The 23,363-nt window shown below is 34.1% G+C and overlaps 1 protein-coding gene across 1 annotated transcript; it reads left to right on the forward strand.

Annotated features, from left to right (window-relative positions):
• Positions 1-2,141: 2,141 nt before the first annotated feature.
• On the forward strand, positions 2,142-10,504 carry LOC133303088 (novel plant SNARE 11-like). The gene is made up of 10 exons (XM_061502949.1): positions 2,142-2,247; positions 2,345-2,437; positions 3,100-3,193; positions 3,313-3,350; positions 3,541-3,629; positions 4,415-4,494; positions 5,429-5,485; positions 5,615-5,707; positions 5,798-5,872; positions 10,167-10,504. Exons 1-10 carry the CDS (start codon positions 2,171-2,173, stop codon positions 10,254-10,256), a joined length of 786 nt encoding a protein of 261 aa, XP_061358933.1. The 5' UTR covers positions 2,142-2,170; the 3' UTR covers positions 10,257-10,504.
• The last annotated feature ends 12,859 nt before the right edge of the window (positions 10,505-23,363 follow it).

Here is a 23,363-nt window from a genome sequence, read left to right on the forward strand (position 1 = left end):
AAGCTGAAGAAAAAAAAGTTAAAAACTAAAAACTCCAAAGATGAGATTTTTTTAAAGATATATATGAGCTTTTTAGAGTCTTCATATTTATTTTATAATTTTATCTTTATTTTAAATTTATGTTTATAAATTTTTTCTTTTATTCTAATAACAAATTATTTAATCTTCCCTTCTTCAAAACTATCATAACAGCTTTATCCATTCACCGAATAGCTTTTAATTTTATTTTTTGAGTTTTTTTTTTTACTTTAACTAATAAAAAATTGGACAATCAGGTTTCTATGAGATGTTTAGTAGAGGATAATTTTATTTTTATCCGAAAATCAAATTTTTTGAGAATATGATAAGAAAATAAATTTTTTGAGAATGTTATAAAAAAATTATTTAGTAGGTAAAAATAATACTAAAAATATTGGATAAGTTAGCTATTCTTGTCAACTTTTTTCTTATACTTTTTTTTATTTTCGCAGCAGTCCAAGAATACAATCCTTTGAATGGAATTTTCATTCATAATTTACACACAAATTGAATTCCTAGATAAATTACTTTCTCCAATAAATTTTATAAAATATGACACCAAACATGATGATTTTAGAAAGTGAAAACTCACTCTCACTTTTCTGTCGTATCTAAAAAAAAATCTCCCAACCAAAAACCCCCGTAATTCTATATATCAATAAGTAATTGACTTATATTAGGCCATCGATTTTCTTCTTTTGTAGGCCATTCTTTTGGAGAAAAAGTTTACTTTACATCAAGCGCGATCATCGCCGATAAGTAGCCAAAAAAAATATAAATGAATAAATAAATAAAAATAAAATAATCATCGCTATTCACGATTCACAAACTAGTGGGCCAAAGCTACCTATTGTACCCCACAAGCGATCATGTGAAAGGCGAATGCATTTTATAGATAGGTAATTGGCCTGTTGTGCTGCTATAAGTCAAACCCGTGTAAATTAATAAAGATAAATTTATCAATTCAAATGATTAAAACTTAAATCAAATTAAATCCTTTCAGATCATATTAAATCTTATGTTGATTTTAAAATAACAGAAGTTGAATATTAAAAAACTTAAAAATCAAATTCATTCTTATTTTACTACATCACTTAAAATTTTAGTTTATTAGATAAAATGTATAAAGCAATATTGACAAAATTATTGACCCAAATAATTAAAGTTAAAATCAAATTCATTCAAATATTAACATAAAATTATTTGGGTTTCTAAATAAGTACAAATTAAATTAAAAAAATTAGAATAAATTTTAAAAAATAAATCATTTTGAAATTAAATCTTTTTTTCATAATGTATTATTTCAAAAAAGTAAATTTGTGTAAAAGTTAATAGATAATACTTTAATTTATTGTAATTCTTTTAGAATAATCGAAATGAGTTTACTCCAAATCTATAAGGTGTTTACCAGAAGAGTAAGGTTTTTCTACGTAACTATTATTAAAAATGAACAAATAAAAATATATCAATTAATAAAATGTATCACGATGTTAATTTATGAAATAATTAATAAATAAATATTTTTTATTCACCCACTTATAATTTCGTTTTAAGAAAGTTTATCTTCCTATTTTCATTCCACAAAAATAGTATACTAGATTAGATTACACCTTGTCTTAACAACCGTCATAACAAAAAATCTCAACCTTCCTAATAGCAATGAACCACAAAACATGCGGGTGCACGTTAACGAAACTGTCACCACCTTCACAGGAACCCTAATGACGGTTTTAAATTAAACGGCCAAATTTGTTTAAAACGAAAATAAAATAAAATAAAAAAATAAAATTTATGAAGTAGCTGTAATTGTAAAATAATCACGATTCACGAGGGAGAAGAAGAAGAGTGAGAGACCCAACCCAACCCAATTGTTTTGTTTGTTCCTTTGTGAGTAAACGAACGACACTCTCTGATCCTTCCAGCAAAGTCTTACGACGCCGTCTGTTTGGATCCCAATTACTGCATCATCATCATCATCATAACGACGCTGTTTGGGGGGGTGAAATAGGATCCGATCCAATCTGCATTGCTTTCAGTTACGTTAATCCAAATCCTCCATTCAGATCTCGGTTTTTGTAACGGAATCTGAAGGTGGAGGAAGATTGTGTTGTGTTGTGTTGTTGGCATTGTTGAGTTTTGAATTAGGCCAGAGATGGATCAGTTATCAGCGATCAGCGAGGAGCTGGCGGAGATCGACGGACACATCGCCGACAACTTCCGCGTTTTATCGTCAGGATCTTAACCTCGTCATTCATTTTTGAGCTTAAACTGATGCTCCTCTGTAGTTTCTTTTCCTAATCGGTTGTTGTTGTTGGTGGTGGTGCAGAAATGGATTTCAGAAGCTCGAGAAGATTAAGGATTCAAGTAGGCAGAGCAGGCAGTTGGAAGAGCTCACAGAGAAAATGCGAGACTCTAAACGGTAATTTTGACCTTTTCACATTCCACACTAAAAATTCCGTACAGTGCCATAACAAGCTTGGATGTTGTTTGTGATTTCCACATTGCATTTTTGTGTCACATGATATAGTGCAACTGAAAATAAATAACCAGAAACTTGAATGCTGTTTTGATTATTTACTAACAGAACAAGTTTCCAATACTTAAAGCTTGATTCCGTTATTTTCTTGAACTCCCTTTGGTACTGGAAGTGAACAGAGTCTTGATCATGAATTGTCATAGTTTAAGAATTGAGGTTTCTGGTAAGTATAGAGGTTTGCCTTGCCCCTTCCCACATATCTTGGTAGAAAATAATTAAGAGGAAGCGAGTTCTATTGAGGGAACTCTGGCCTCAGAGCAAAGTTCCTTTGGGATAAGACTTCTCATTGCATTTTATTCTATAACGGATTCTTAAATAAACAATACAAGATAAACCTTGCAGAAAAATAGCAACAAAATAACAACCTACTGCACGCACGACTGCTGCAAGTTTCAACTAATTCCCATGTATGTGCTTTATTTGATTAAAAATAACAAACAAAATCCCAATAAATCACTTTATTTGAACAAGTCAAAATAACTTCCTAAAGTTTCACTGTCTCTCTCCTTACTCAAGTGTATATGTTGACAGATCTGTTTTTTCAGGCTTATAAAAGAGTTCGATAAAGAAGTCAAAGCTTTGGAAGGTAGCTTCGATAGAGAAACCAACAAAATGTTGAATGAGAAAAAGCAGTCAATGGTGAGATGTTAGCTCTGTATACCTAAATGATATACTTTAATTTTTCTACTTCTGGTCTCCATGAATTATACATGACATTCATCGACATTGCTGACAAGCATTTTCCATTTTTGTTGCAGATTAAAGAGTTAAATTCATATGTTGCTTTGAAAAAGCAGTAAGTGAAAACATCGTATTAGTGGTCGATTTTAGCCTGTTTGGCAGGCATAGATTTTCCTCACTCATATTATATGTCTCAACTTCCTTAAAATGTCATCAAAATCAAAAGTCATCTCTGTTCTTATATGAGTGGAATGTATACCTAGATAGAATGGACCAATGAGTGCATGTGTTTATGTGCTGTGCAGATATGCTACAAATATTGAGAATAAGCGAATTGAGCTCTTTGAGGGGCCCAATGAAGGTTATGCAGAAGAAAATGTATTGCTAGCTTCCTGTAAGCTTACTGGTTTCTTCATATTGGTTATGCTAATCTTTATGTATCATAACATGTTTTCAGCCGTCAAATCCTTAATCATTTTCTTTTACTTCATGTGAATTAGTGATAGAATGTGTTTAGTATTTGTTTTGTCAACTCAACCAATGCATATTTGTCAGTTCTTATACAAGGCTTGTGCTTCTTGTTTTGCTTGACTTACATTACGCATAGCTGTATTCATTTTGTGCAGAGACATTACCTAATTCTAGCAAATATTGATGTAATCAAAGGGAAAACATAGATAGAAATATATGGACGGTATGATGTATGAGTGGAGAAAGAGTCCTTAATCATTACAGTGAAAGTGAGAGATCAGAAAAATTATCATGCTTCTGCAATATTTTATATTGGGAGATGGTCTTGGTGTGCTTTTATATGCGCATAACTCAATATGCAAGCTTCATAATCATTGTTCCTGTCTGGCCCTGCTTTGATCTTTTTCCTTTTTTGAGAATTTTTTTAAAAGATAATTAGAAAGAAATAAATTAGTCTAAATTTTTTTTTCTGCTTCTGCTTTTTCTTCCTGGGAGAAGGCACTAATTTCTTGCTGCTCTTTAATGGAATATTTTTAGCTTCTATCATTTAAAAGCACTTCTATATTTTGGCCAACCACCTTAAAAAGTTATAAGTAGTTTTAAAAAAATAAAAATAAAACAAGGTATTGTGGATTTAATAGCATGACCAAACAGGATTTAAGTTGTTTACTATTTTGGTTAATGTGGAGCATTTATGATGTATTTCAGCAATGACAAATGAACAGCTTATTGGTCGTGGGAATCAGATGATGGATGAGACTGATCAAGCCATCGAGAGAGGAAAAAAGGTTGATATATTTCTTAGGTATCACTTTTAAAAAGCATATATATAGATTACAACAGATTTTATAGTATGCTATGGTATCTTTCTAGTCCAAGAGGGAAAGTCATGCTTGCTTTCCTTCCATTTTAAATACTGGTATTGAATATGGGTCCTAAGTCATTCTTATTATCTTTATCATTTTTTCTTATTTTTTTGTCCTGCGGTTTTTTCTTATTTTTCTGTCCTGCGGTTGCCTTGTTTGTTTCCAATTGTTATTTGGCACCTGCTTGTCATTTTGCTTCCTAAAATATCTGATGACAGTTTAGCCATCTCTTTGCGACATGATCTTCCTCATTTATATTCATGAACCCATTCTATTTTGTTGTGTCTATTAATTTAACATTATGCTCCTAAAGCACTGTCATCCCAATCTTGCTTTTGTTCATTCCCCAGCTTGAAAGAATTTGATTCTATATTTCCATATCATCCTCTCTGTTAGAATTCTTCTGGCTCTCCAGGGTATTGCAAAATCACTAAATCAGTGAAATGAAGATGAATAAGTGCGATGGGGCAGAGAGAGAATGTTTCTATCCTTTTTCATGTTCAAAGGAAGCATATCCTTTAATCTTTCAGATGACCGTAAAGGTTTTACATGACATAGTGCATTATATTCTTAGACCATGTGTAGCAAAGAAGTTATCCATGCATCTCCTTGGATTCTTTTGGAAATTATGTGCATTTTATGTATAACTCACCTCAAGGCCACAATTGAACGCCCTTTCCGTCTCCTCTGGAAGTTTGAAGGAATGAGGAAGAAATTGTAAAAGGGAGATAAAAAATACTGGATGATGTTTGATTTGAAAATTCTGAATATTTAAATTCTGCTGCTCATCTCCTGGGATAAAAAGGGAAACTTTGCTGACTGAAATTTATTACCGTGAACCCCTCTGCATTAATAGGTTGTTCAAGAAACGATAAATGTTGGTACAGAGACTGCTGCAGCTCTTAAGGCTCAGGTATGATTTCTTATGTGTAGTCCCACACCCCAGAACTAACCAAAAAAAAAAAAAGAACAGAAAGAACTCTAAAGGAAAAAGCTTGAATTTGACATGGGAACTAAAGGCTGTAATCTCTTTTATGTTTAGACAGAACAAATGAGCAGAGTTGTCAATGAGCTGGATTCTATCCATTTCTCTATAAAGAAAGCCTCTCAATTGGTCAAGGAAATCGGTAGGCAGGTCAATTTCTACAAAATCCTCGTCATTTTATGGCAATATAGCTACTATAGAAATCATTCATTGATTAACTTGTTGGTGTTTTTGCAATAGGTTGCTACTGACAAGTGTATCATGGCATTACTTTTCCTTATTGTCATTGGAGTGATTGCTATCATTATTGTAAAGGTAAGAGAAGTTTACTTCTTAATTCTTATGTGCTAGGATCTAATCCCCATCTAACAAAAGGGGAGGAAATGTATCACTGGTACTTGCATGAGTAAATCTAAATATTATTTATCAATTGATTAAAACTGTACACAGTATCACAATATATAGACTAAGCTAGCCTAAATAATTATTTTCATAAATAAAACTCAATTTATGGTAACAAAATACTTTACAATAATTACAAATGCAACCAACGTGAGACTGTTACAAAACTTCCTCTCAAGCTGTTGAATGAATATCTATTATTCCCTGCTTGCTAGCAAGATCCTGAAACCCCTCTGTAAGTAGCCTTTAGTTAACGTCTGCCAATTGAAACCCTGAAGAAACATATGTTCTGGTGATCACTTCACTATCCAATTTCTTCTTAATGAAATGATGGTCTATTTGTCATGCTGAACTAGATTATGAGCAATGATGATGGCCGATTTATTGTAACAGAATAGCTTCATAGGAGTTTCATACTTTATTCTAAGGTCGACCAATATAATCTTTCATCAATAGTAACTCATAAACTCCTAGTGTCATAACTCAAAATTCGGCTTCTACATTTGACCAAGCAACCATATTTCGTTTCTTACTCCTCCATTTAACTATATTTCCACCCAAGAACAACCTTGAATTGGTATCCCATAAGCTTTGATAGCCAGCAGTGCTGATCAGTGGTAGCAATTTACTGTTGGAGTGGATGTTTGAGGCCCTTGTGATCAGGAAAAACCTTTAAAGGTCTCCCCCTAAGGTAGTGATGCCAATGCCGTACTGCCAGTACCTGTGCCCTTTTTCATAAACTGACTTGGAAAGGTTAGTAGCAACCAATGCCTTGCTGAAAAAAGCTAATTGCTTATGATCCTGCCATAGAACTGCTCCCAAACAATGCCCCCGAAGCATCACATTCAATGACAAACTTCTTAGATAAATCAGGTAAGGCAAAAATTGGAGATGAAGTGAGGCATGCCTTCAATGCCTCAAAAGCCCTTTGAGCAGCTATGGTCCAAGAAAATCTCTCCTTTTCGGTCAAATCTGTGAATGGCAAGACCCAAAAATCGTCTAAATCCTTAGCATTGCGTGGTAGTGGTGACCAGTCAACTACACATTTGACCTTAGATGAATCCAGGGCAATTCCTTTAGAAGAAATAATATGGTCTAGGTACTTCACAAATGTTTTGGTCAAATAAGAACCTCTTACTGGCAAAATGTCGCTGATGGAGCAACACCAGAACCTCATCCAAGAGGACCGAGTACTCACTACATGAAGGATTATATATTAAAATATCATCAAAAAAAGCTAGCATGTATATCCTTAGCAAGGATTGAAATATTGAGTTTATGGTTGACTGGAAGGTGGATGGGGCATTCATGAGGCCAAATGGTATAATGAAATTCCCATGATACCTGTTGAGATATATAAAACCAATAATGTAACTTCTCCCAACAACTTAAGCTTTTGGGTTGAATTGATTCTTTACATGGTATCAGAGCCTCGTGTCCCGGGTTCGATCCTCACCGCCCCCCACTTTCTTTCAAATGGAATTTCTTTCTTCGCACAGGTAGGTGGGCCTGTGCATTGTCCACTCTTCAAGCCCAGTGGGCTCTCATGTGAGGAGGCATGTTGAAATATATAAAACCAATAATGTAACCTCACCCAACAGCTTAAGCTTTTGGGTTGAATTGGTTCTTTACAATGCCCATTATGTTTACAAAAAGCAGTCTTGTGTGTATCTTCGTCTCTAACCCACATTTGATGAAAGCTGGATCTAAGGTTGATTTTAGAAAAATACAGGGCTCCATGCAGCCTATCCAGCACTTATTGTAGGAATAGGGTGCCTATCAGAGATAGGTTTCTTGTTCAGAGCTAGATAGTCCTCGCACATTCTTTATGAGCCATCCTTTTTTATCAAGAATAACAGGGCTGAAAAAGTGGCTGGTACTGTGCTTGATAATCCCAGCTTGTAGCACGTCATGCCCCCTCTATCTCAACTTTACGGTGATGGGCATACCTATAGGCTTCACACTAATCGGTCCCTGATGGACCCAAATAAACTGATTGTATTGATTGAAAACTATGGAGACTAAGCTCCTTACAACGACACAGATTCAGAAAAGTAAACAAGAAAAGCAGCTATGGAAACCTTTAAACCAGAAAAGAAAACAAGAACCCAGAAAGACTCCCTGAGAACTGATATTCAGATTCTCAGATTCCCCACTCAACAAACTACTCAATGCTTGCGTACCCCTTCTCTACCTTTTTATTCCCACCCATTCTTTTATGCATCTATTTCCCCTCCCCACTCTTGTCCTGCCACGTGTCTCCCTTGCAAACTAACTTCCCCTTAGCTTGCTCTTGCTCATTTGTTTTTGTTAGAGAAGTCTAGTGTGAAGTCATTAAAGTGGTCCTCACTTAACAACTCGTAGTTTTAGGTGAAATGGTTGTTTACATGGTACCAGAGACAGTGATCAAGTGGTCACGAGTTCGATTCTCATCGCCTCCAATTTTTCTAATAAATATTTAATGGTGGGCTTGTGCATTATTCACCATTCAATCCCAATGAGATCTTGTGTGAGGGGGGTGTTAGAAAAGTCTAATATGAAATTATTAAAGGGATATTCACTTAACAACTTGAACTTTTAGGTGAAATGGTTGTTTAATAGTTTTCATAACTGCCTTAACTCCCTCCCTTTTCTTTCTTTTGTTATATACTCGTTTAAAGGGCTCACCCACACTCGATTTCAGGACAATGACATGATGATAGGAACTAGAAATTTTATTATAACGAAATATGGATAAATCCTAATACAATGTATCAAAACACTCAAAATAAGATAAAATAAGGATTGAATACTGCAAAATTTCAAGGGTTTGCAACCTCCCTGCCCATGGCTTTCAAGAGGCACTTGGTCTCTCCCAACTCCCCATTTGTAATCACTCAATAGTCTCCTATCACCTCCTCCATCTTCCCTATTTATCATCTCCTTTAAATACATGATCAATTACTAATAATTACATAGTCAATCACTCATAAATCAACCCATAACTACAAAATCTTGTTGTGATAAAATAATGACTTGCTCCTCTATCTTCGCGGGGTTCATGCTGGCCTTCAATCTTCATGGTTTTGGACTGGGCAAGGTCCTGAGGGTTTATGCCCTTATAATCAACTACTTGGCAAACCATCTCTCAGTCTCCTTGTTCTTCATATCCCTCCACTGCCAAAAGGGATTCCGGAGTGGTGGTAGGATCCTCTTCTTCCCATATCAATCTATAACTATCTATAATTGTCTTTCCACAACAGATTCCCTTTCTCTCTCCCCTAACTAACTATCTCTCCTTTCAGATCTATTTTCTTTCTATAACTGTCTTTCCCTCCTCTAGTTCTTTTCCCTCCTTTATCTGTTTTCTCTGTCTTACGCCTATGAGAGTATACATGTAGGATTTTGGGTTTGGGCTTCAATTCAGAACTATTATCCTCTATTATTGTCGGGTTTCGAGCTGAATTTATCAGGGCTTAGATGATTTGCTTACATATGGTAGAAATGGCTTGTCTGTATGTGGAAGCATTTATGTTGCTTATGAAGCATTGAAGCATAATATATTGATTTACTGATTAACATGAAAAAAAACTTCAAGTTTTCACTGGATACAGCTTTTTGATGGCTTTTTTTATGGGGTAAAGTGTGTGTCATTTTAAAGGATGTAAATTTGTGTCAATTTAAAAGAGAGAAAGAGATAGATAAAGGAGGAGAGAGAGTTGACAAAAAAAATAAAGGTGTGGGTCCCACCTCTTTGTGAGAGTGAAAGGATATAAGTTGTGTCATTTAAAAGGATAAACACTTTTTCCTTTTTGATGAAGTTTTTATATGTTGTCTGCAAAGGTTTGTTCATTTTTTAGTTACTGATCCATGCAGCCATTTCACAATTATCATTAGAAATTTCTCTCAGATTATGAAATTATTTGTAGTCACAACAAACAAAAATTGCATTTGAAAATCTATTTGGTTAGAGTTGGGGTTGTTAACGGATGGTGAAGGAAAGTTCCAAAATTTGAAGATAGTCTTAATACATTGTCCATAAATGCGATAATTATCATGTCATTTCTTTTTTCTAAACACAACCTTGGTTTCATTTTACCTAGTAGAACTAGATTCCAGAAGCCTCCTATGCTACGTACTTGCCGAACTGCTTTATTTTTACTGATTAAATCTTCTGACAATGCTCAGATTATGACTAACTATGCTAGCACGTCTTTCAAAATTTCAGCTTGTGCACCCAAACAACAAGGACATTCGCGACATTCCAGGATTAGCTCCTCCTGTGATGAACCGAAAGCTGCTTTGGAGTCACAGTTGAAGAATTGAAATGAACATTGTGATGAGCTTTGGGCACACACAGGATTAAAATGAACATTGTGATGACTGATGAGCTCATCAAAATGATTTCATGTTTTTGGTTTGATGGTGATGAGTGATGATGACATTGGCTGCAGCTGTTGCTAGAAACAGAGTTGCCAATTATTGAGTTTATTGTTACGTTATAGTGTAGGGGTTGTTGAGCTGAAGCATGATTCGGTCTAGGCATGTACATTTGATTTTTTATTGAACTGATCAATTTAATACTATATAGCTTCCATCTACCGAATCATAAGGAAAGTCAAACAAATGAGCCCTAGAGATTGTTTGTTGATTGTGTTGTAATCTTGTAAGACACGGTATCTTTTATGGGGCACATTCTAGTCCTTAAAAAATACCTAATATCATAAGTATTATCAATTTATACTACAAAACTCTGATTTATTTGTTTTAGTCTTATAATATTTTGATTTTCATTTTGATCATTTAGCAAACCAACTATGTCTCCGTTGTTCCTGTTGCGTCTTCAGACCCTCACCGTACCATCGACTGAAGAATACAGCAAGCGGCGCATAACCAAACCAAACCTCACTTGTGCCCTTGACGCATCACCATGCATGGTAACACAGTATTTCTTCATTTTTAAGGACGAGACAACATTTTTGGCAGCCAAATTAATTTTTAGGGTGTTTCCTTTCTTCTAGTAACTCCTAACATGGCTTCTACAATTATCAGATGCTTTCAAGTTCACCCCTTTTGCTTTATCTAACATCATTACTCGGGAAAAAAATGGAGGGTTTTGTACTGCACAACGAAAGCCACACAACTCTAAATATTAGAAGACACCCAACTTAGGCAATAATACCCACAAACCAAAGGCTTCAGGAAGTACCAAGTCCAAAAATATCAATGAAGATAAAATTGAACAAAGTTCAACTTAAAAATTGGGGAACTAGTAAGCTGTTTAACCTATGGGTAAGTTTCGAATACAAATTTTAGAAATATATGACTCACTTTACTGCATTTATTTCACCTCCTTTTAAGCCTCCGGGAGTGGCTTAAAAAAAGTATTAATCATTGTATAAAAAAATATTGAAAATCCACTCTTAATCCATTTAACTCGAAAAATTGACTATACAAAGAATCAGTTTAAAATCAACGAAAATAAGTAAAAATCGTTGAAGAACAAATCGAAGTGGTTTGACTTTGAAGAATTTGTTTGTTTAAAAAAATAGTCAATGCAACGCTGTTTTTTTTTTAGTACTGGACAAAGTTTTAAATATTATGCATAGTAAATAAATTTTTAAGTGCAATTATTTTTGTTGTTTCAATATAAGGTTTTGGCGAGCTAACGTCCCAACCGGGATTGAACTTTTCATTTTGATGGGAATAAGCGAGGGTTTGAATGTACAGAGAGTATGAAATATGTTCCACCTTCGTCGAAATAACTAGTTTTATATACGGTTTACTGAATGTACCGTGGCTGGATGTAAAATTTGGTCCAGTCACTTTATTTTCATTTTTTCCTTTTATATATACCAGAGATACAATCTTTCATATCGGTGTCAAACTTGAATTAATAATTAATTAATAAATTTGATCGGCAAAAATTAATGGTTAAGATTTGGTGTCAAATTTCAAGGTTTAACATTAATGTCAAAGGATCTTGTCGATATATATATATAGGGTTCGCTTTTTCTGCAGTTACTGCAGATAAATTATCTGCAGTAAGCCCAATACGATGTCGTTTTGGGACAGAAATCATGATGTTTTTATAATTTTAATTTATTTCAAAGTTATTATACTCTTAATAATTATAATTTTTTAATATTTCAATCCCAAAATGACTCCGTTTTGTGAATAAATGCAGATAACTTATCTGCAGTAACTGCAGAAATATTTTTTCGATATATATAAGGCTTATTGTTTCTCAAGTTGCTTGAGATAACTTCATCTTCGACCACTAAATCATAATCGTACAAAGATGGATCAATGATGATAAAGGAAGAGAGAGAAAAAGAAAATCATAACCATTCAAAGGTGAATTAATAAATATAAGAAAATAAATAAACAAAACGACGTAGTTATAGACTAGCCGGAGATAAATATATCTCAATCAACTTGAGAAATATTTTTCTCATATATATATATATATGGGTTCAGTGAGTGTACAGTGACTAAATACAAAATTTGGTCCAGTGCACTAAGTGTTAGAAATATTAAGAATCAATTATAATATTAATAGGATTTTATTATAATTATAATATTAAGATTCTTGATATTATCCATTAAACGTTATATGGCCCAATTAATTACTGATACACTTAATCTCAATCATTGATTTAATTTGGTATATAATGGACTTACCAGATTATGAGTTATGAAATATATATATATATATATTAGGGATGATCCTCTCTCTCCTTCTGCCCTAATGTCATTCTCTCCATCAGACTACATATCAAAATAAAGAAGGCTTAGAGAGAGAAACTATCCTAACACAATTGCTCACAAGATGATGACTGCTGTTAATCCTTCATCATTGTTTCCGGGTATGTCTTTATCTCTTATGTATATGTGAAAATCATGTATTCTCAAGATCCTTTATCATGTTCTTATTTTATGATTTATGAACATGATATATTATGCAAACTAACATGTGGTATCAGAGCTAAGTTTAGGAATTCATGATTTTCCTTGGATGATAGCTGAGGTATTGATGAAGATAGAATAAATTTTGAATCTGTTCTTGAAGATTAAAATAAAAAATAAAATTAGGGTTTATCTAATTTCAAATCACAGATGCATAATGTTTCGATTTTGAATAATGAATTGTTAAAAAAAAAAAATCACGGATTCAACTTTATAAGAAGACCATAAAGGCTTGTTTGGTAGAGGTACTTCTTAAAAAATGCCAGGAAAGTAAATGTGGGTTTTGCCTTTACCCATGTTTGGTAGAGGATTTAGCATTATTTTCCCTGGTACGCAGAATACCCAGGAAATTGCTTTATGAACAAATTGGGTCGTAGTTTCCCTTGTCAAATTACCTCCAAATATGTGGTATTTGTCAAAAATCGGCAAGAAGGATTTTTGTTAACACAATATTTCGGACAGTTGTGCCCCTCCATTTGAAACCTAGTCGTCTCTTTCTTGAACGAAAATCTTGTCCACTCACGTCCTTTGAAATACTCATCCATTTTCGTCCAAGACCAGAAGCTTTTTATCTCGTTTTCTTGTCTTTGGCGTCGCCATCTGTGTCCATTGTTTGTGTTTGTCATTTATGTCGGGTTATGGTTGCTTTGGAATCTTATTTGCAGAACCTTATTTGTGCATTCTTTGCCTCCTTCACCCAACCCCAAAGACTCCACACTTTCTCATTACAATGGATGAGAGCTTATCTGATATTTTCGATGACAAAGAGTTTGGGAACAACCACTTCGGTGCACATATTTTCGATGACAGCTGAAAGAAATACTCTTTTTTGAGCGATGGTGTTTTTTTTTTGTAATAGTGTATATTACGAGGTTATTTTCGTAAAAGTATCACATATTCCCACTAAAATTTTATCATTAACCAAACAACCCCTCAGGAAAATTAACCAGAATTTCCGGTAATATTTTCGCCTACCAAACAACTTTTTTGTAAAATTACCAGTAAGCTCATATTCTTACCATATTTCAAAGTAATCATGATTCTCGAGTTAAAAAAAATTTCTCCTCTACCAAACGCTCCCTAAAAGTTAATAGGTGGTTTTCGTTGATGTATAATAAGAAGTTAATATATATATTCCAGATATATTAATTTGAAAAAAAAAATTAATATGCATTGATTCTCATGACCCAATATATATTATAATAGAAGGAATTACATGGATAGAAGAATGGATTCATCGTTTCCATTCTATATGGACACTGTATTCATCGTTTACATGGATAGAATGGGGGGAAAAAAATCAATTGTGCATAGAATGGACACTGTACGCATGTCGGTTTTTGCAAACACTGTTTGCGGCAATATATAAATTGAGATTTGTTTTGCTGTTACGGTGTGTAATATATATGTATACAAATTGATTTGATTTGATATATTTATTTAATGGGTTTTATAAGAGTTATGTTATAGGAAAAATGATTGTGTAATGTTATAGAGATTCATTTTGCGTGCCGTAATTTTCTTTTTTGCTTTTTTCTTCAAAAAGTGTGGGCCCCACAAAATGTTGTGTGAGTAGGAAAGTTTGTTGTGTCATGTTAAATGACAAATGCAAATCCCTTATTTAATATATATTACAAATTGATTTGATATTTAAATTGATTAAAGAATCAACTTACCGTTTTTGGGCCACGATTTCATGGAATTGAAGCACTGTCTAAATTTATAATTATATATGATGGGATATTAATTCCAAAATAGATTATGATTGTGTATGCGAGTACGTTGATAAGTTTATAAAAAATGTGCATTGTTTATGTTATGAATAATGCAGTATGTATTTATGGGCATGATTTTCGCTGCTGCTGAATGAATTTTTATTTATTTATTTATATATATTATTATATATATATATATATATATATATACATTAATGAATTTGAAATGTGTTAGTGATTGGATTAAAATTGAATGTTAAATTTTAATTCTATAATTGTTAAAATAAATAAATGCATTGTTTATGTTATGAATAATGCGATATATATTTATGGGCATGATTTCCGCTGCTGCTGTATGAATTTATTGTTTATGTTATGAATAATGTGGTATGTATAATGGCATGATTTTTCGCTGCTGCTGAATGAATTTTTTTTATATGGGCATTAGTATGAAGATTTGCATCATTTATGTTTATAAAAATAAAATAAAAATTACAATATGTATATTTGATGTATGGATTGTAAGGTCTTATACATACTTATTGTTAATTTTTATTGATGCAACATATTGTGATTATGAAATGAAATTGATCTGTTAGTTATTTGCACACATTATGTTATAGTTTGTAGTCACCAAAGTGGCCAAACTAATAGTGTGTAGATAACATAAAAGTTATTTATTTGTGTGCATTAAGGTTATAGTTTGTTAGTCACCAAAGTAGTCAAACTAGAATGTTATCGCATGCATAAAATTATCATTTATCCATATTTATTTGTGTGCATTATGATTATAGTTTGTTAGTCACCAAAGTGGCCAAACTAGATTGTTATCGCATGCATAAAATTGTCATTTATCCATGTACTTATGAAATACCAATTACTTATATAAATTGGATAAATCGATGTTGCTAATTATTATAAATGAGGTATTTACCCAAAAGTGAATCATATTATATAATTAGTGACATTATGTGGCAAATTAATATTTTGATTAAATATGTTTTGATTATCTAAACATAATGGATATATTTAGTTGAAAATTACTTTGTCTATTAATGTTCTGGTATTTGCTTATGATGAGTATATTGTAATATCTACCTAAAGGAGTGCTACTTTGTGCTTATATGATCTTATTTGAATCACTACTTAATGTTGTTTATAATGTTGGATTTAAGCGTAACATAGAGAATGATAATTTTGCTTTCTTGTGGCATAGAAGATTGAGTCATGTATCCAAAGAAAGAATAATGAGATTGGTGAAGAATGATATTTTGCCAAATTTAGATTTTACTGATCTTGAATTATGTGTGGATTGCATTAAGGGAAAGCAAACCAAACATAATAAGAAAGATGCCACAAGAAACACCTAGCTTCTAGAGATTATACACACTGATATTTGTGGACCTATGGACACTCCTGCTTTTAATGGAGAAAAATATTTCATTACCTTTATTGATGATTTTCACGTTATGGTTACATCTATTTGCTTCATGAAAAATCTCAATCTGTAAATGTCTTAGAGACATTCATTAAGGAGGTTGAGAGGCAGTTAGATAAAAAGGTGAAAATCGTAAGGTAAGATAGAGGTGGTGAATATTATGGTAAATATAATGAGTCAGGACAATGTCCAGGTCCATTTGCAAAATTCCTCGAAGAGCATGGCATATGTGAACAGTATACTATGCCAGGCACACCACAACAAAATGGTGTGGCGGAAAGGCGTAACCGGACATTAATGGATATGGTCAGGAGCACGATAAGTAACTCCTCATTACCAAAAAAAAAATGTGGACTTATGTGCTTAAAAGTGCGACCTACTTGCTGAATAGGATTCCTAGTAAGGCAGTTCAAAAGACTCCTTTTGAATTGTGGACAGGAAGAAAACCTAGCTTAAGGCACCTGCATGTTTGGGGTTGCCCAGCTGAAGCAAGGATTTATAATCCACATGAACGAAAGTTAGACTCTCGAACGATTAGTGGATACTTTACTGGTTATCCTGAAAAGTTCAAAGGGTATGTATTTTATTATCTGAACCATAGTCCGAGAATTATGGAAACTGGTAATGCAAGATTCATTGAGAATTGCGAAGTTAGTGGGTATTCTAAAAGGGAAATTATGAAAATAAAAGAGATTGAGGTAAATGTTTCATTGCCTATAATTGTTACTCCATCTACTAAATTCCCTAATGTTGTTCCAGTTGTTGTAGAATAAGATGACAACACTGAACAACATTTGAATGAAGAAGTACTCCCAGCAGATGCTAACTTGCAGAATGCTAATGCACAAGAACCACATGAAATAGAATTAAGAAGATCCCAAAGGGAACGTAGGCCAGCTATTTCGAATGATTATGTGGTTTACCTGCAAAAGTCAGATTATGAAATTGGAATCAATAAAGATTCAGTTTCGTTTTCACAAGCCATGGAAAGTATAGAATTCGATAAATGGATTGAAGCTATAAAAGAAGAGCTAGAATCCATGGATCAGAATGATGTCTAGGATCTCGTCGAATTACCTGAAGGTTCCAAAAGAGTCGGTTGTAAGTGGGTCTTTCAGACGAAACGCGACTCTAATGGTAATATCGAACGATATAAAGCTAGACTTGTTGCCAATGGTTATACTCAGAAAGATGGCATTGATTATAAAGAGACATTTTTACCTGTCTCGAAAAATGATTCATTAAGGATAATTATGGCATTGGTGGCTCATTAAGATTTAAGCTACATCAAAGGGATGTGAAAATAACTTTTCTTAATGGTGACTTAGAGGAGGAAGTTTATATGGATCAACCTGAAGGTTTTTCCATGGAAAGTGAAAGAAAATTAGTGTGTAAACTCAAGAGGTCAATATATGGACTTAAGCAAGCATCCCGACAATGGTATATCAAGTTCAATACCATTATTACATCTTTTGGATTTGAGGAAAACACTGTTGATCGGTGTATTTACCAGAAGATCAGTGGGAGTAAGTTTGTTTTCTTGGTTTTTTATGTTGACGACATCTTACTTGCTGCAGATGATTTTAGTATATTGCGTGAGACTAAAAATTTTCTCAAAGAATTTTGAAATGAAAGATATGGGAAATGCGTCCTATGTGCAAGAGGCTCCCTGAAGACAAAAACTCCAAAGGAAGCGCTAGAATTGTTGGAATCCTTAGCTTCTCAAGAATTTGACAATGCCATAGTTGCACAAAGGAGAGCAGGAATTATAAAGCTCGACGGCTATGATGCAATCTTAGCCCAAAATGAACAAATGCTTCAAATGCACAAGAAACAACAAGAACAATTAGATGCTCTTACTAAGAAATTTAATCTTTCTCAAATTTCTTCTGTTAGTAATTCTCAAATTAAATGTGGTATTTGTGTAGAGGCTCATGCAACTGAAGATTATGACTACATGAGAACAACTGAAAAGCCACCAGCGGAGGCCAATGGACTCTGGTACGATCAGAAGAATCAGAATCAACATCCAGGGTTGAGTCACAAATCCAACCATCATCTCAATCCTCCCCTTCCAGTGCAACCACATACCCCACAACAAAGTAACACTTCTGAGTGGGAGAAAGCTTTTGCACAGCTATGCAAGACCACTTCTGATTATATTCAAGGTGCAAATGATTTCAGAGAGGACACATCTGCTTTCATGCAAGAGACTAGAGCAGCACATCAGAATCAAGAAGCTTCCATAAGAAATCTGGAAATTCAGATTGGCCAGTTGTCGAAGCAATTTTCTGAGAGAGCTCAGGGTACTTTTCCAAGCAACACAGTTGTCAATCCAAGGGAGCATTGCAATGCTATCACCACTAGGAGTGGGACAATGATTAAGCCTATAGAGGAGCAGCCCGAAGAAAAGAAGAAGGATGGAGAAGCATCAGTTGAAGAAGAGAAGGAAGAAAAGGAAAATGATACAATTGAAGTTGACAAAAGCAATCCTGAAAAAGCCGAAAAGAGATTATTCAAGTGGGAGAAGAAGAAAGCTCTAGAAAGATAGAACAGGCCATTGGATCTCTCCCCATATGCTCGAATCCTTTATCCTCAGAGATTAAAGAAATAGATTCAAAAGTAGCAGTATTCAAAGTTTCTAGACATATTCAGGAGGTTGCAGATCAACATTCCTTTTACTGAAGCCTTAAAGAACATGCCCAACTATGCAAGGTTCATGAAGGATCTATTATTAAGGAAGCGTAAGTTACAGGAATGTGAGACGGTGAATCTGACGGAGGAATGCAATGCTATAATCCAAAAGAAGTTACCTACCAAAGTCAAGGATCCAGGGAGCTTCAGCATTCCATGCACTATAGGCAAAGTGGAAGTGGACAATATTTTATGTGATCTTGGAGCTAGCATCAATGTCATGCCACTCTCCATGATGAAGAAGCTGGGGATTACTGAAGTGAAGCCCAGAAAAACGATAGTGCAATTGGCTGACCGCTCTTCAAAGCAAGCTTATGGCATCATTGAGGACATATTGGTAAAGGTAGACAAATTCATCATTCCTGTTGATTTTGTCATCCTTGACATTGAAGAAGATGCCACAATTCCTATGATTTTTGGAAGACCCTTCTTGGCAACTTCAGGAGCACTGATTGATGTACTTAAAGGTGAGTTGATCTTACGGGTAGACGGAGAGCAAGCAATTTCCAAATTCTTTGACAAAGAAGTCCCCTCATCCGTAGCTCAACCGGAAGATCAAGTCTACTTTATTAGTGAAAAGGAAGGTGAAGAAGAACACAATAAGGAGTCTTCTCAAGAAAGTAAGCCAAAAGTTAAGATGGAAAAGCCGAGGAGCAAAGGAAAGCATGTAAAAGTCAAGTTCAAAGTTCCTGAGACTACTTTACCTCATCCATATGCAGAAGAGCACTACGGTAGGACACAATTTCTAAATGATGGAGATTGGTCATCACCAAACTCATGCTTTGAGCCACCATGATCGCAAGTCAGGTACGTCAGGCTCGTGACGTTAAACAAGTGCTAATGGGTAGGCAAACCCACACTTTACTGTTTTATTTTAATTTCACTGTTTTTAATTAATTTTACTTTGAATTAAATAAAGAAAAATACAAAAATATAGGAGAAGGTGTTGAGACTAATGGCTATCATTGAGTGAATTTTACAAGTGAAGAAAAGGGAACAAACAACAAGAGAACGACTAGTTGTTTTTTATTTCTCACGCGATTTCTTTGTAGATTTAAATTTTCTGCTGAGGGCAGCAACATTTAAATCTGAGAATGGGGAACGCGCGATTCATCAAGCACAATTGAGTAAGCTGGAGGAACTTTATGAGCACACACAGAATATCCGACTAAAACATGGAACTATCTCAAATCCTTTCTCCTTTGCTTTAGCTTAATTCTTTTTGAATTGATTTTTTTATATATATATTTATTTCGTTTTGAAAACCCCAAGCCACTGTTTTGTGAAAATTCTGAAATTTTTAAAGTTTTCTCAGTGTTTTTAATTGAAAAATGGCAGGAATTTTAAATTAGTAATTGATTCAGAGCATGATGATGCATTTATACATTCTTTTATGAGCATCATTGCAATAAGTGACATGATTCATTGAATATATTGTTGATATTGAAGTTGTGCATTCATAGCCGTGAGGTTTTGAGCCTATACAGAAAATTTTTATTGAGTGTGCATTCTATTGTTGAGATACTCTAGAACTTGCTTTGTTTCTTGATTGAAATGGTCTGTGATATATTTTGTAGAAATGATAGAGGCATGTTCTTTCTCTAACTAGATGGCCAAATAGCTAACCTTTATTGATATTTCATAGTTAAGTCCCCTTGAGCCTAGACTTTTTATTCATGAAAAACCCTTGAATGTGAAAAGCCACTTCCCCAAATAAATCCTCACCTTAATAGAAGAATAATTTCAGATTTGAAGTAAGGAGTGGATACAATACAAGTTATGGTTACAAGGTTGTGTCTAGAAGTACAAGCAGAAAAGGGCAAAGCCCAAGGAAGAAAAGTTGGTTAGAACAAAGAAGAGCAAGCAAAAAGCTTAAAGAAAAGAAAGGAGAAGAAGTGAAAAAAGCAAAAAGTTCTTGGAAAGAAAACGTCAAAAGAGAAAAAGTTCAAAAGGAAGAAGAAGAAAAATGTACAAATGTACGAAACAAATTACACTTGCTCCTTCCTTCAGAATCTGAATTTAATTCTTGAACTTAGTTCCAAAAATCTTTCCTTTCCCTTAACCAGGCCACATTATAACCCTATTGAAGACCTCTTGATCTGCTTAATTTATCAAAAGAATTGTGGAGAGCGAGAATATAAGCAAGCCTATGGTAGTGTTGATACAGTGGAACAAGAGTGAAACACCAACCCTCTAGACAGTTGAGTGTGAGTGAATTGAAATCCTAGTGAGGGAGTGTATCAGGAATTTTTCCTTGTTCTTGATCTTAAGGAATTTCATTGAAAGTTTTAACTGATGAATTATGAATCTTGTTGATTGAAGTATCATGCTTTTAAGTTTGAATGCTCTGTAATCATGTCTCTGATTGAATCTTTCCTATCAAATTCCATGCAAATGAAAGGTCCTGCTTGATTTCCAGTAAGTTTATTCTAGTTAATTGCTGAGGACAACAATATTAAAATCTGGGAATGGTTGATAAACCCTTGGTTTACCTGGTTTTAGGCTTAATTATACTTAAAATATATCATGAATTGCATGGAAATTAAGGTTTTATACCATAAAGTCACAATAATTGAATATCTGGCTAACATGTCATATTTCTTATTTCAAAGGATTTTTGACATCTATTATGGCCCTTTGGAACCAAAAGAAAGCAACAAGAGAAGTTGAAGCCTCAAGGAAGCAAGATTCCAAGCATCTGCAAGCTGGAGGAGGACGTTTTGGCGTCCAAGAAGCACATTTAAACGCTCAAAATGAAGAAAATCACAATATCTCCCTGGACCATAGCGTTTTGGCAGCCAAAAAAAGCGCCAAAACGCTCATGAAGCAACAAGATACCTTTCGAAGAGGACGTTTTGGCGCTCAACAACACGCCAAAACGCCCAGAGGCAGACAAGAAAGCATTAAGAGAACGTTTTAGCGCACAAACAACATGCTAAAACGTCCATGCACGGCCAAATCTAAATCCAAAAGAGATTTTATATCTTTATCAAGATGTGCATCAGATTTATACAAAAATACAAAGTGGAAACAAATCAATCTTGATTGAGAATAGATATAAATCCATGGGAAGATATGATGGAAGATCTCAACAAAGATTCAAAGCTCAAATCTGTCAACCAATCTTCAAGATCTTAAATGCAAAGAGGAAACAATTGTAGAATCAATTACAAATCTGATATGGATTCATTGGGAGATTCAATGAAGGATACAACTTCAATGGTTATAAATAAGGAGCTTGGGAGCAACACCAATTCACCAATCCAGAGAATTACATAGAGACCTAAAGGAGGAATCCTGTTGCGGAGCGCTGGAACACTGAGGAACCAAGTCAACATCACACCACTGGAGGCTTGTTTTTCAATTCAGTATGCTAGGCTAGTTTTTTTATGTAGTTAGGGATACATGGAACCCAATTGAATCTTTATGTTTATAAATTAAATTGTCTCTGAATTCTTTTCTTTTTATAATTGAATAAATTATCTGTTTTTAATGTTTTCTATGAATTGCTCCTTATAGAATGATTTTGGGGAATTGTATGACAATAGGGATGTTGGTGCATGAATCCTGACTTGGTAAATTTATCATAATCCTTGTGATCTAGGGATAAATATAGGGTAATTGTGCAATCTTGGAATTCTTGATCTTAATGCATGTTTTCTTGGGGAATAATTGGGGAACCAGAGTTCTTTCAAGATCATATAGATTTAGGGTAACAAGGAATTGAGCCCTAATTAACTTAGATAGAATTGATTGACATTATATTAAGAAAATGTTCTTGACTCTTTAATTCATAACATAACGAGGATATTGGGGGAAATCGAAACCCTAACTACGCTTGTTTTTAAATTCTTAATCAGTCATCATCTTTTCAATTGTCTTTTTAATTTTATCTTATTACTTGTCTTAATTTTTAAAGTTCTTCAATTACAATTCTCTTCATCTAAATTCTCGATTGTCCAACTAAAACACAATTAGCGAACTAGTGCTTGAAATTCTGATCCTAGTGGGAACGATCTCGTACTCAGAACACTTTTATTACTTTACGACCGGTGCACTTGCCGAAGTCGCAACAATATAATATGAGTAAATGCTCACCTGGGGTTGTTCCTGAATAGAAAAATGATAAATTTAATCTCATGTAATGTCCAAAGAATGATGTTGAACGGAAAGAGATGGAATTAATTCAATATGTCTCTGTTGTGGGCAGCTTAACATATGCTCAAACATGTACTGCCGGATATTAGTTTTGGTCGTCAGGATGTTGGGCAGATATCAAAGTAATCCAGGAATGGAACATTGGAAAGCTGTAAAGAAAGTTTTAAGATACCTTCAAGGCACGAAGGATCACATGCTCATGTACAAAAGGTCCAATGAATTAGAAGTAATTGGATATACTGATTCAGATTTTGGTGGATGTCTTGATAGTAGAAAGTCAACCTTTGACTACTTGTTTATGTTTGCTCAAGGAGCCATATCATGGAAAAGTGCAAAACAGACTATCGTTGCTTCATCCACCATGGAGGCAGAATTTGTGGCATGTTTTGAAGCCACAACTTATGCATTATGGCTGCAGAACTTTATTTCAGGGCTTGTGGTTGTCGACACC

The sequence above is a fragment of the Gastrolobium bilobum genome, unplaced genomic scaffold, assembly GCF_033153095.1.
Source record: "Gastrolobium bilobum isolate Gb01-03AN ecotype WA unplaced genomic scaffold, APGP_CSIRO_Gbil_v1 utg48080, whole genome shotgun sequence".
Lineage (NCBI taxonomy): Eukaryota > Viridiplantae > Streptophyta > Magnoliopsida > Fabales > Fabaceae > Gastrolobium > Gastrolobium bilobum.

Excerpts from the sequence above, each read along its gene's own strand:
- LOC133303088 (XM_061502949.1), top strand. The coding sequence starts at position 2,171 with ATGGATCAGTTATCAGCGATCAGCGAGGAGCTGGCGGAGATCGACGGA. Across the intron at positions 5,486-5,614 it reads CTGCAGCTCTTAAGGCTCAG|ACAGAACAAATGAGCAGAGT; the intron begins GTATGATTTCTT and ends TTTTATGTTTAG. Across the intron at positions 5,708-5,797 it reads TCAAGGAAATCGGTAGGCAG|GTTGCTACTGACAAGTGTAT; the intron begins GTCAATTTCTAC and ends TTTTTGCAATAG.